The sequence below is a fragment of the Phalacrocorax carbo genome, chromosome 6 (genome assembly GCF_963921805.1).
Source record: "Phalacrocorax carbo chromosome 6, bPhaCar2.1, whole genome shotgun sequence".
Classification (NCBI taxonomy): domain Eukaryota; kingdom Metazoa; phylum Chordata; class Aves; order Suliformes; family Phalacrocoracidae; genus Phalacrocorax; species Phalacrocorax carbo.
The window spans coordinates 35311379-35325233 of NC_087518.1; the positions used below are offsets into that span (position 1 = coordinate 35311379).

General features: G+C 49.5%; 2 protein-coding genes across 11 annotated transcripts in view; one reads left to right on the forward strand and one right to left on the reverse strand.

Annotated features, from left to right (window-relative positions):
• Nucleotides 1-347: 347 nt before the first annotated feature.
• On the reverse strand, nucleotides 348-8615 carry SEC22B (SEC22 homolog B, vesicle trafficking protein). The gene is made up of 5 exons (XM_064454684.1): nucleotides 8456-8615; nucleotides 8069-8178; nucleotides 3202-3362; nucleotides 2707-2853; nucleotides 348-2343 (listed from the first exon to the last, which is right to left on the reverse strand). The coding sequence occupies exons 1-5, from the start codon at nucleotides 8528-8530 to the stop codon at nucleotides 2189-2191; spliced, it is 648 nt and encodes a 215-aa protein (XP_064310754.1). The 5' UTR covers nucleotides 8531-8615; the 3' UTR covers nucleotides 348-2188.
• Nucleotides 8616-8832: 217 nt separating this feature from the next.
• The window catches only part of PACS2 (phosphofurin acidic cluster sorting protein 2), an 89182-nt gene continuing 84159 nt past the window's right edge, over nucleotides 8833-13855 (forward strand). For 8 of the 10 annotated variants that reach the window (XM_064454686.1, XM_064454692.1, XM_064454694.1 and 5 more), the window contains exon 1: nucleotides 8833-9031. In XM_064454686.1, coding sequence (XP_064310756.1) covers nucleotides 8904-9031 — 128 coding nt within the window. In that variant the 5' untranslated portion in view covers nucleotides 8833-8903. Of the gene's footprint in view, nucleotides 9038-13855 lie in introns of all 10 variants that reach the window. The other 2 variants (XM_064454687.1, XM_064454693.1) reach the window with 2 other exon arrangements.

A 13855-nucleotide genomic window follows, 5' to 3' on the forward strand; every position in this document is an offset into this window, starting at 1 on the left:
TCCTAGCTTGCTCTGCTTCACTTGTGCCCCAGGTGAACATCACCCTAAAACTGTCCCCATGAAAGTCTGCCCATGCACCCATGAGGCTCTGCCCATGATGAGGGACTGCCTGCCCACATCCAAGAGGCAGAGACAAATGCCAGCAGGGAAAGAGACACCTGCTGTAACCAAAGTATAGTCTTTCTGCCAGAAAATGGCCGAGATCATGTTTTTCATCTAGCTCTGCCTCCAAAAAGGAGCCCTTATCCCAGGTGGCTTCAGCTATGGGGCCTTTACCCTCTTACATCCTTGGAAGGAAAGAACGCATCCTCTGAGATCACAGAAACAAGACATGGGAAACTCCGCACTGCAGAGGGGATTTTTCAGAAGCATTTATTTCACTGCTGACACTGGGGCTGCAGGAAGCAACTGCTCACCGAGCTGCCCTTTGCTGCAGAAACTTCACCCTCCTCAATCACAACCACCCACCTATGGTCAGTGTCTGCTCACCTTTCAGCACCTACATTACACAGACCTACATCACTGGGACATTCACTTGTTAGGGACACCACTTAAAAGGATTTAAAATAATGATGATGATAAAGCAATCTACAAAGTTAACGCATGGAGGCATCATGCAGCAACCAGATGATTTCAGACTACATACAGATCAGATTTGCTGGGTTTAGTGGTGGATGAGTGCTAACTGCTTCCCTGCCAGTCTGACACGGTGCCACACTGAGGAATGCTCCCAGACAGGACAACAGCTCCCTGTTTCCTACCCAGTGGTAGGAAACGCTTCCAGGTCACAGCTTATACTTCCAGAACTACACAAGATTATGTGTTTGTAAAAGGTGCTGGGAAGTCCTGAAACTTCCTTCTGTGACACTGCCTGCTTCCTACCAAGTGGCAGACACCTGAGTGCAGAAGAGTGCCTGAGCTGTGGGGTTTCTTTTTTCTCTTTTTTTAAATAAAAACAAAAGCTAACTGGTAAAGTGTTATTCTTAGCAGAGGTGGACAAAAAAAATAATAAAAAAAAAAAATCACATTACACTGGACATATATAGATTGGCCCATGAGAAAGAAGCTATATACTATTGTCCCATAATGAGCTTTTCTTCACCTACAGTTTCAACTTCCCAAGCGAGGTAGGGAGAGGGTGACCACAGGAAAAAAAGATGGTGTTTCCAAAGGATTCCACTGCTTTAAAGGTATCCTTTTAATCCCTTCATGTAAAGTTCTTTAAGGAAACACTGCCTTTTCTTCACAACAACATTCAGAGTTTTGGTTTTTTGGTTGTTTTGGGTGAGGGAAAGAGGGAGAAAGAAAACAAGCATCCCAGAGACGAAATGCTGGCAGTTTTGACACACTTTGGAAGGAAAGCACAATTATAAAAAGGAAGGAAATAACATAGTGAATCTGCACATAGAAGGGAAAATAGTGCTGGCATAGTTTGCACTGTGCCCACTCCAACAGCACTTGAATTACACACCCTGCTCACATGGAATCATACTGTCATGGACAGCCATCAGGAGAGGGAAAGTGGACACTAACAAACCTGTAGTTTAATTTTGTAGGAATCAGTAATACAGAAGCCTTTCATTGCCCCTCCTAGTACTAGACAGAATGTATTTTAAGGCATAATTTAACATCCATTTCTTCCTAAAGCAATTTAAAGTGTAACAAGCCAAGATGTCAGACACAGAAAACTCAACAACAGCTATTCTGACAGAGGTGAAAGCTATTATATGTACAGTGCAGTATTTGCCTTCGAATGGGAGAGTCTTGTCTTAAAAAAAAGAAAAATTACTGCAGACCCAGATTCTAAAAAAAGCAAACATTGCCAATACAAGGAATGTTCATTAGAGTCCAGTTCCCACTAGAGCTATTCAACAGGCAGATATACACTGCACTGATTGACTATTCCCAGAGCATGCCCCCGGGAGGGGGGCAGAACCGTGAGAGGCCAAACTCTGCAGTACCCTAGTGCAAACTGCCTCAGAGGAAAAGCCTGTAGTCAACAAGCCTTTACACCTACTGTTAGGCTTCACTAAGAGATGTTGTAGTCAGGTGCCACCTAACAATTTCAGGACGCTCCCATAAAGGTGATGGTCCTGTGTGGATTCTAATGCACATCCCCCGTGAACAGTGTCCTGTACACATACACCTGCCAGGCTACCGGCTTTCCCTCTCTGTGACTGCAACCGGCTCACAGCCACCAGAATCTCACATAAACAATCAACATGATAAAAAAGACAGCTACAGCCGCAAGCTTGGCATAAGTGGAACGCATGTTCAGATACTTGGCGTCCTGACGGTACTTCTTGGACAAACTGGACAAGTTGTTGGCCTTGGAATCAAGAGCTGTTAAAGGGAAAGGGGAGAGAAGTTAATCAATATTAGCTCTACCAGATGTTCCCCAAATGTTACATTAACTGTACAAGTTTCTCTGGAGCAACTGGAAGCACAGCAGTTCCACATGGCAGCACACCGTACACCTATCTGCAGTGCTCTAGTGCTTTTCTTGCTGGGATGAGAGCCACCCAAGCTGTGAGATGCTGGTCTCGCCCAAAAGAGGCATCAGTACCTACCGGGTACTTCAGGATGCAACTGACCCACCGAGTCCGTTGCTTTCCTCAGGAGGCTCAGGGATCAGCAAGACTTTCCCTCCGGTATGCTCGACCCATCCAGCTGACCAAGGGGACAAATACTGGCCATTCCCTGTACCTGAAAGTGCCTCTCCTCGCTGTAAGACTTCCTCAATGTTGGCCACCATAATCCTCTGCACATCTTGCAGCTCTGTGTTGATGGAGCCCAGGTTCCTCCTCGCCCGGCTATCGATGTAGAGCTTCTTGGTTTTCTGGATGTAAGTATCTGGAACAAGAGGGGGCCATCAGAAGGAACCTCACCTAATACAGAGCAGCCCGGCTGCCGAAGGAGTGGGAGTGCTGCTGAGACAGCCAGAAGACTGCATGCAAATATTCACTGAGTGAGGTCAAGAGACTTAAAGCAGGAAATCTGAATCAAAGGACATTTACCATGTCCCTACCACCTCTCTCCTCTCTTGCTCAAAACCACCCATTTCTCTAGTGCCAAAAAAAGGCTAACTGTTGTTGATTTCACAGACCAAGCTGAAGAGGATCCTGTGGCTGTTGCTCCGCCTCCCCACCCCCACCCCAGAGCAAGAAATTTCCTAACTAGCCACAGGGAGAGGGATCTCACCGAATTCAATGAAGGAATAGGGCCTGGAGACTGTTGGCACCTTCTTGCCATGCTGCTCATCAAACTCTGAATGCAAGTCTTCCAGATATGCAAAGGCCAGTTTCTTGGGGAATGCAGCTTCACACAGGACCAGGTAACACACTCCTTTCTCAATGATGTAGCTAGAATAGCAGACAGAGCCTTCATCAAACAATTTTGAACCTATTCTATCAAACACCAACCTGCATACCTTTATTCCTATGAAGCAACGAGAATTGGGTACAAGGAATTTCAGTCTGCCACGTCTGGATAAGGTGTAAACTTTTCTACAAAGTAATGGCTTATTTTTTCTTTACCTAAAATATATTTTCTTGTAGCCTCAGACCCTGTACCTGTGCCAATGGCGCCGAACTTTGACTTCCTGGAACAAAAGTTGGCCTGTGAGTGCCATGAGCTTAACAAAATACCAGCAACAAGAGTTATAATCTTGGAGTGAAAAAGGGAGGACAGTCACCAGAAAGAGGGGAGCACAAGAAAGTTTGCCAGCAGATTAGAGGGGAAGGTGGCCAACACGGCTCTCAGACAATGCAGTACAGCCAAGTACCTGAGGCCCACAAACGGGAAGCTCTGCCCTGAGATCAGGGCATACACAAGAATTTGGTCTCAGTTTGCTAAAAAGCCACCCAGTGACTGCCAGGTCCTGCTTTCCATTTTGGAGGGCTGGATATCCCCTTCCCCCGCACCCCAGCCTGCTGGTGGGGTGTTGCTCTCCATGTGCATGACCTCAAAGGCAGCTAGAGAAAAATACTGGTGCTAGATGGGTTCTGGTGGCTTCCCCTGCAGGTTTGCCATCAGTAAGCATGTCTGTGCTACCAGCTCTTCGGCTGCGATGTTAGGAGCTCCAAAAAGTACGCTGGGACAGGAGCTGCTCTTGCTGTGCAATGCTGTTTGGTTTGTTCAGCAGCTGAATGCGCAGAGGTCCTGTTCTCCTCCTCCCACCACTCCATCCCAGTTACATCTAATCTGTATTTGTTTGCAGAGGTTTAGTGCTGACCTTGTTTCAGTGTGAACTCCAGCTCCTCTGCCAGCACTGAGAACAGGGGCCCTTCATTATAATTCAGCTAAAAAGTCTACTGAAAGAAGGGATAAGATAGAACCAATCTTGAGATTATTTAGGTTATATCTGCTTCACTACAACCGTCTGCTGTTGCGCATTCCCAACTACATTTTCCTTCTCATTTAGCCAATTAAAAAACAAAGGCAACAGTATTTCCACCAAAACCAAGGGAGCAGAGACGGTAGATAGCCCTGCACACACTTGTGAACGTTCCTCTATATTTTTCAGGGTGGAACTGAAATGCTGCTTTTGTTACCTTCCTTTGGCTTTCTGCATAATGCCATTATGTAGCAGTCTAGTTAGCATAAAGATTAACAGTGTATTAAAGAACTGGCTCAGTCACGAGGGCACTGTAATTAAATAAGTAGCTTAAAATTTTGTTAATAGTTGCATCAGGCTTACCAAACAACTTGCCCTTCAGACTGCTTTTCCAATTACCCCAACAGGTCCAAGTCCTTTGAATTAACCATCCTCAGCTTGTTTCTGGGCTCAGGAGGATCCACTTCTGCCTCTGTGTGGCCCGTGTGTGAATCCCACCAGCCTTCAATAACAACCAATCCACCCCAACCAGAAGCAAGAAACGCCAGTTACTATAATCCATTCCACAAGAACGTCCCCACAAGCCCATGCTTTTATTCCTTCTTATGTCCCTCAGCTTGGACTGCATCAGCACGTAAGACTAATCCTACAGGACGTCACACCTCTTGTTCTTCCTTTACCCTTGGAGACCTGCTTGACAGCTTGGAGCTCCTACAAAGAATCACCTGGAGCTTGATTTAGCCACTGTCATGATCAGCAATATTTGAAAAAGTCTTTTGAAATAAGCAAAACTGGTGTCAGATAGGAATTCTGTCAGTGTTCCTTGAGAGCCAGGGCAGCAAACGCAAGATGAGAGCAGTCAGAGGAACATTCTCCACAGGAACAGCTCTGCTATCTCTGCTCCAGCCAGCTGGTCCCACCTGGAGCTCTTCAGCTGTATTTCCTGCTTGCTTTTCCCCTGATGTGATATTAGATGTCTTGGATTTAAAGCTGATCATCAGCACCACAGAGAGCAAGCATATCTCATCCTGTCCCAGACAGATAATTTTGTCAACCACAGAGCAGAGCTCCTGCACAGCTGGGCTCCTCATTTTTACACTTTGTGCATGCCTCCAAGCTTTAGCACAGCACCTGAGCCTGCTAACTGCTCAGCAGGGTATGCACACAAAGGGTGGACGCTGCCGTTTGCCGCTGCTTATACTTCTGCACTCTGGATTTCCACACACTGCCTACAGCCAATAGGTTTCTTAAAATTATCTTGGATCATTTTGATAGAAAAAAGGTTTATCCTGGTAACAGTGGCAAAGGCCAAGGGTTGTTTTCAACATGACAGTTTAAGAGACAGTTCAGCCATTCATCAGCCAAAGGTCAACTACTGGCTGACAGCAGAGCAGACGCCATCTGTGTTTCTGTACCTGCACAGCCACATGCACCGAGCACTGAAACTGAAAGGGTGACACAGCTTTTGGAGCCGAAGCCTAAACATTACATTTGACAGAAATCACTTCAGCAGCTGTAGTTTAAGCTTCACGTTTCAGCAAGACTAGACTCTTCTCTGAATTGGTCAAGCTAAAAATGTTCAACGCCACCTCAGCAAGTTCAGCAATATCCTTGGCCACACTTCTAATTCTCACACCACAAAATGCTCTTCACTGGTTTGTGCTGCCCTCCGCAGTCAGAGCTCTGATTTGACAGAAGAAAAAAAAAAAAATGGTGTGCTGCATTAACAAGCAGCACAGTCAGCAGTCAGCATTATTTTAGACTAAATCTCAAACTCCCCCATTTGCTCCCCTTCCTGTACTATTATCACAGGAAGCTTTCTGATCTTTTCAGACAGGTCCTGCCTTAAGGGAGGTGGTGGTTGAGTGCTTTGCAGCAGCAGCTGTCAGTTGCCTGAGGACACTGCCTAGGGACTAACTCAGTACAGGAGAAATGCTCCTTTCCCTGCCTATCTGCCAGCCAGGTAACCTGGCTGTTTCTTTGAGACAGCTGTCAAAATACGAGCTTGCCCAAGTACTCCCACCTTGTCAGAACTGGTGACATTACAGCCACCATTCAGATGCTTCGACCTCCCAGGAACTGCAAGTGACACAGTCTTCCCAGACACAGCTCTGCTTGCGTCATGGAAGAAACACAAGAAGGGATTTACTAGGCTCTACACAGACTCTTTCCCAAGGCATCACTGCCAGTCAGTGCTATACCCGTGCAGTGCCATAAAATGAGTTTTTAAATTCTAGTAAGTTAAAACTTCTAGAATGAAGTTGATGCAGAGCAGTGGTTTGCAGTTAACTCTGGCAACAGCACCCAAACCTGAGAGGAGATGGGGACGGCCAGACTATTTTAATCAGGGCCATCCTCTGACCACTACAACTCCCTGTCTAAGGCAACCAGAAGCCAAAAGAAAAAAGATAACAGAAATTCTTGCTGCAGTTATCATATGTAAGCCAAACACAAGGAAAGTTGCCCTCAAAACCTCATGGCTTTTGCCAAAGATTGCCCTTCCAAAAAACTCCTGTTCCTATCTTGTCATGTTGCTGAATCTCTGAAGGAAGGGACAGGGCAGGAGATTAGCTAAAGGACGCTTGTTATAGAAACAGAGACCTAAAGCCCACCTTGCCCTGCATTCAAAGGCCATCCTCCTGCTCACCCAGCTGTAAACATGCACCTTGTCACCAGGGCTTGGGAATCAAGAGGGATCCCACTGCTGGCAGCATGGCAGAAGCGGCGCCAAGCACAGAAAATCTTGGTGCATTGCTAGCAAAATTGTACAACTCTGCCTTGGTGACCTCCCATGGCACCTGATCTCAGGGACTTCTCACACAATTATTTCTGCTAATAGCATAATCCTGATTCTTGACAAGATCTTGGGCCTGCTTAAGTTCCCAAGCATTATTCTGCTAGGTAAGTATATGTCAGGTAGAGAAGCATTCCTGTTCTCAAACATCAGCTTCCTCTCCTGCCTTTCACTGACAGTCAATTCTTCCTCTATTCGCTTGCTTTTCCAGTCCCCTTGCCACGGGTTAGGGAGTAAGGATGTCTGACCTGCACTCTCTGTAAGTTTTCATTATTTTATGTTCAGGTTCCCCTGCTAGAGCCAAAAGTGCTTTTAAATTGAGAGTTTCCGAACAGTTTAGGAAACCCATTAAACACACCCAACACATTTGGTAACAACAAGATTGACTCTACAAGATGAGAGAAAAAAAAATTGTCAGTTATTAAGGAAACAATAGTTTAAAAAAACCAGAGATGATCCATGTGCTTCTGCACATGAAGCTAATGCATGGAAAGGTATGTTCTCATAGGATACGCAGAGAGGAGAATCTTGTGCAAGAGGGGCTCACAGCAGTACTGCCAGCTTGGTTTCACCAAGGACATTCTTTTCTAAACAGAAAAAACACAGGAGATACGGAAGACGTGCTAAAGGTATCTTGGAGTGCAAACAGAAAAAGCTTAAAGGGAACAGAAGCATCATTGTCTTCAGCAAAGGCAGAATTATGAACGCACCTGAAAAACAAGGACCAGGCAGCAGTGCTGAGAAGTAACAACTCACACACTGTCCCCTTAGAGCAGCTTTTACACTTCAGCTCGCAGGGCAGAGAGCTCAATAACTCACCCTCTCTCTGGCAGCCCAATTTCTAACAAATCCTCACTCTGACCCAGAAGGGCCTTCACTTACTTCCGCGGTGGCAGAAGCCTGTGAATATGTCCCCCACCACGCCTGCAGGTACTTACTGGAAAGCCATGGCTCCCGCTTCCAGAGTGCATCTTGTGGGGGACTGCTCGTTCAGCTTGCGGAAGAGCTGCTTGGCTTGGCTCTGGTACTGCTGCAGATCGCGGCCTGACTGAGGAGGGAGGGCAGGCCGTCAGGGGCGGCTGCTACCGGAGAGACGCCGCCGCCCGCAGACAGGGTGCCCGGGGGGGCCTCGGGCGCAGTCCCAGGAGTGGGAACTGCCCCCAGCACCGCGAAGGCAGCTCTGCGGGCGGGACATGCTTGTGCGAGAGCCGCCCGCCGTGTGAGGTGCGGCTGCGAGGGGCCGGTTGGGCCGCCGCCGCCCCCCGCCCGCGCCTCACCGACGCGCACCAGGCCGGACACCCCTCCCGCCACATGCGCGGCCCCACCTGCTCGTCCTCCTGCATGGAGGCGGCCAGCGGGAGCCCGTCCGCCACGCGGGCGATCATCGTGAGCAGCACCATCTCCGCGCCCCGCCGCCGCCTGCCACGGAGCTAGCCGGAAACGACCGTTCCAACATCCGGTCCCACTGCCGCGAGCAGCACGGGCGCTTCCGGCCGCGCGGCAGGAAACCGCCCGGGCGGCAACACGACCCCCCCGATAAGGGGCCGCAACGGGGGCATGGTAGGAAAAGCGCAGACCCGGGCGCAACGACACCCCCTCCTTGACCACGCCTCCTCAGCACAGCCACACACCCCCGCTGAAGCACCGCCCATACGCCACAAAGTCACGCCCCAAACTCCTCCCACCCAGTGACCCCGCCCCATCACACGTGACACCCTCCCTCACTGGGGCGGGGCGGCGGCGGCCCGGTGGGCGCGCGCCAGGGCGGCAGCCATGGCGGCGGCGGCGGAACGAAGCCGCCTCAGCTTCCCGGGCGGTGCCGGGGCCCTGGGGCGGCCGGTGCCTATGAACCTCTTCGCTACTTGGGAGATCGACGGTTCCAGCCCGAGCTGCGTCCCCAGGTAACGGTGGGCAGACCCTTCCCCTCACAGAGGGCGACCCACCGGGGGTTTCGCGGCTGGACGCGGGTTGGAGGCCCGCACCCAGCCGCGAAACCCCCGGCGGCTGCTTCCTCAACGCCCCTTTCCTCTCCGCTTTGTAGTCCTTCTCTCAGTTTTAGGGTCCCTTTCCTCCATTTTGGGGTGTGTCGTTCCCCCCCATTACTACAGCGATGGGCAGGTTCCTGCTACCCCTTCAATGGGTTTTGGGCTGGGCGGGGGGTGCAAAGCCTGTGTGAAAGCACCCCCTAACCCTAAAAAGGGAGGGGGTACCACCCTCTGCACCAGGTCGCCCTATGGCCCCCCCATGCGTTGAGTGTCCGTCCCCCCCCCCCCCCCCAAAAAAAAAAAAAACAAACCAAACCAACAACCTGGCTTGGGGTGTGTGTCGGTGGCAGGTTTTGGGGTGTCCTTTTGGGGTGTCCAGCTCCTTCTTGCACCGGGTTGTGCTCCCTGAGCCCCACCGTCCTGCGTGGGGTGTCCCGTTAACGGGGCCCTTACCCCATAAATGCCCCACGTCAGTTGTCTCAGGGAGGACATCACTTTCTCTTTTGCTGGTTTTTCACCCGCTACCGCCCTCAAATCTTTCCCCGCCTCTGGTGTGTGTGTATAAACACATGGATGCATCCCTGGCTGTGCTTTTTTTAGCGCGTATGGGAGGGATCCCTTTTAGCTTTTATAAAACTTGCGCTTTTCAAGTCTGGCTTTAACAGAATGTCTTTGAGGATTTAAACACGGCGAAGGTGAATCTTTGAAGCGCTCCTCTTTCCCTCTGTATTTTTTTAATGGGATGCAGCAAGTGAGCAAAAAGGGAACAGAGTCATCGGGCTGACCTCACAGGAATGTAAAGCTTTGCAAGCTTTACAAACACCCCCAAATCCCTCTGTCTTTTGCACCATCCAGATAGCAGGTTGGACTGGATGGCAGTGCCTGTGTCTTGCAGGACTAGCAGCTTGCTTGTGGGACTAGTAACTGTCTTAGCTTAAACATTACCCACACTCGTAGTGCTTTGACAGCACGGGCAGGAAGATGGCATGGGGTAGAAGAAAACCTGAGTCCTGCAGTTGCAGATGGTCTTGGTTTATAACAGCTTATCTGTGCTGACAGCACCTTGGAGTATCTGTTGGGCAGCAAGTTTCTCCACTTGTGTCTTGTTTAGCTTTTCTTCTCTGCAGCAGGAGATCTTGGAAGGGGAATTGCACCAAGGGGAACATGCCCCTCTTCAACGAGTCACTCTGCTGTGGAAGGAGTTGCCAGTGTGGGCGGAGCTGGAGAAGCAGTTGGTGCACTTTTCATTTTTGCACTGGATTCCAGTGCGGTTTGCATTGACCCTGGTGGTGTACAGAGGACATGGGAGCCCTCGTGTAATGCCATTTTGAAAACTGTTCTCTCCACTGTACTTCAACTACAGGAAGGCAGTTGGGTTTCTATCTCATCCAACCTCATAACAGTGCCTGTTAAACTGAAATAAAAAAAACACAAATGTCTGTCACTGTCAAGGACTTTTAGTTCTGCATTATCATTTATGCTGATACTTGCAGATCTGAAAACGAGCTCACAACATAGCTTGCTTCTTTGCAAATCCGTAGATGACCAGAAAATGCAGTGTAAGGACACTGGCCTGCCTTGATGCGGTAGGGCATGGGGGTGCATCTACACAGGACTTGGCATTTAGGTGGGTCCTGGGTGCTTGAATTGGGTTGGGCAGGTGGGCAGCAGATTGCAGGCAGCTGGTTGAGGTGCCTGGAGGAATCTGAGTGATGCAAAGGATGTGTGGGTACCTGGGCAGGTGGGGCAGAACTGGGGCTTGAAGGAGAAATTTTGGAGTCACTGAAACAAGCTGTGAAGGAGGGGCTGGTAGAAGCAGTCAGATTCTGTGCCCTGGGGCCTGAGGCAATGGTGGGAGGGCTGGGGTAATTGGGACTTCTAGGAATGTAGCTTTTTTTATGAGGGAATGTGTGTAGCAGTGGATCCCTCTGGTTTCAGCCCTATTGTTGCCATTACCTTTGCTTGCTGTTCCTGGGTGCCCTTTTCTCCTGGAGCCCTGCGGAGTAACGGGAGATCCAGCTGCTGCATCTGCTGCTTTCACAGCAAGCAGGTCTTTCCACAGCCCTGCTGGACGTGGGCTGCCCCATGCAGGCTGGGCAAGCATGTGAGGGTTTGTATAGGGTGCAGCATGTGGCAGGTCTGCAGTTGTAGCTGTGGATGCCAAGTTTTTTGTTAATCTGAAATGAAGTCAGGAACAGCTGAGGTTGCAGCTCCTGCAGTGATGGTAGTCTGATAGCACACACCTCACCATGCAATGCTGCTTGTGCTGGGCAGTCAGTGAATCCTGTAGCAGCAGCTGGGGTGCAGAGCCTGGACACTCAATTCTGCTGTTTCTCATCATTTAACATCATGTCTTGTGATGCTACACTGGGTCCATGCTTTGCATTTCATTACAGGCTTTGCAGCAAACCTCTGTGTCAGAGAAGGCAGGAGTTTGAAAACCTTTAAGTTATACTATTGCCTCTGTAATTTAAGTTCATGTTGTATTGATTTTTCCTGTGCACAAAGGCTTTTAGGATTCTTTGTGTTAAAGCGAGAGAGACTGGGGTGAAAACTGCAGGGGAAACGATTCAAAATGAGCTTGTTCTTCAAGGAGACATCTGTGAGGATGTGGAGGAGAGTGGACCTTGGTGTGTGGTCAAGTACTGTGGAACTGCCTTGGTCTCTCCTGAGATTTCCACCAGTTACAAGTTCCCCTCTGGGTTCCTGTTGACAGGACAGGCCTTCCTAGTTGAGAAGAGGCTTGAACTTGGCAGAAACTCAGAGGATTCGTGGCAGAGGGGCATGTGTTTGGGGAGGGAGTGTTGCTTCCTTCCTTTTTCTTTTTGGTACCATAAATCTTACCCCATTTCTAAACCAGCTTACTATTGGAGAAATGGAGTGGGAGGGGCTGGGTGGAAGCAGCTCCTGGAGCAGGCTGTGCTTGTGTTTCTCTAAATTGTGTGGGTGGGTGTTGAGGTGGAGGGCCTCGTGCAGATGTGGTGTATGCTTCCCAGACGATGGCTGAGAACTAGGCTGTGGGAGGAAGATCACTAAAGCACTGCTCTTCAACACACTTTTCTTTGGTGTGTGATTTACTGAAAGTTGATTCAGCCTCGGGGGGGGATGTCAGTGAAACCTGGAAGGCTGCTGTGGTGCCTCCGTAGAGTTTGCTTGTGTGAAAAGGCTGTGTCTAAACTTAAGGAAGAAGAATAGAGATGAACCATAGCGTTGTTCTGCAGTTGTGTGTTCTGAATGAAACACAAGGTTAGGTGGTGTTTTGCACTTGTGCTGGTCTCCCTTTCTCTTCTGCCATTCGCTGAAATGATTTTCTGACTTCTTTCTTCAGCACATGTAGCTCCTGGGGGTTTTGACTGACCACAGTGCTTCTGAAATGCAAGTACTTTCTTTTAGTCGCCCCAGAAACATGACTCAAACTGTGTCACTATCTGGGTGTAACTGCTACATACCAGGAGGGGAGAGATGCCTACCTTTTTCTGCTGTTTCTTTCTTCTGTGCATTGAAACATTCTCCTTTGCGGAAGGTTCCATTATGTAAGGCTCTCCCTACCACCTGTAAAAACTGAGAGTGGTCTTCTTGCTGTGTGACTGTAAGAGAATCAAAACTTTTCCCTCTGTTTGCTCACACTGAAAAGTAAATAATATTGGGGGGGGGGGCATAGGGTTGGGGTTAGGTTTTTTCTTTTTTACTTTCCAATCTCTTGATGAGGCTGTGGGTGTGAATGGCGGGATGCAGCACCATCCTGTTTTGAAGGAGCCTCATGGGGAGACAGCAGCATGGGGAGGCTGTCTAGTGGAAGAGTGGTCATGGGGGAAAGCTTTGTTGGAAGGGGGTCTGGTGGAGCAAGAGAAAGTGAGGGTCTGTGCTCCCATTCAGAATAGGTTTTGGTTTAGGCTACTGCCTTAATTGTCACATACTTGGTAAAGTTCCTGCTAAGCTTTGAACTGGGAAGTGAAGTTGAGTGTATTGAGACCAAACTGCACATGGAGCAGATGTGGCTTGGTATCCCTTGGAGACCCGAAGGCAGCTGTGGAGCAGATCTGGGAAAAGACAATGCTGGAGATCTGAGGCTGCTTAGTGGGCGCTGCCTGAGCATTTCACATGCCACCTTGTGTCAGTACCTTGTCTGCTGGGTGAGGAAACACGAAGGGAATCCGCACGCATCCCCTGGACTTGAACAGGAGGTTGCTGGTGCAGGGATGTTACTGATCAGTGTGCTGTGGGGATCGTCTTGCAGCACAGGGACTTTGACACCAGCCCTGGCGAGGACATCCCCAGGGGCAATGGAAACTGATTGGGGTGAGGCTGTGGATTCACAGCAGCTGAGTGGATCCTAACAGTTTGCTCATGCTCCAGGCTATGTGCTCCTTTCCCTCTGCCAGCTCCCTTCTGATCTGTGTCTCTTGGTTTCCTGTAGATTAATGAGTTGCAGTTGTTTGCAGAGGGGTCTGCGAGCATGTAAAGGTAACAGCACCGGCGTGTGACTAGGAGGGACATAGTGAGGACTGCTGGAGGATCCCCTCTCCCAGCTGAGTGCTGATGGGGTTGTGACCTGTGTGGAGTCCAGAGCTGGCTGTTCTCTGCGAGGCTTTGCTGTAAATGTGCTCGGAAGGGAGAGGCTTTGCCTCTTGGTATGAAGGATATGGTGCCTATGCTGGGAATGGGGACTTCGCTTGGCCAGTCAGAGCATGTTCTGGCCCGACTCGAGCAACGGCAACCATGTGCTGTATCAGCAGAGAA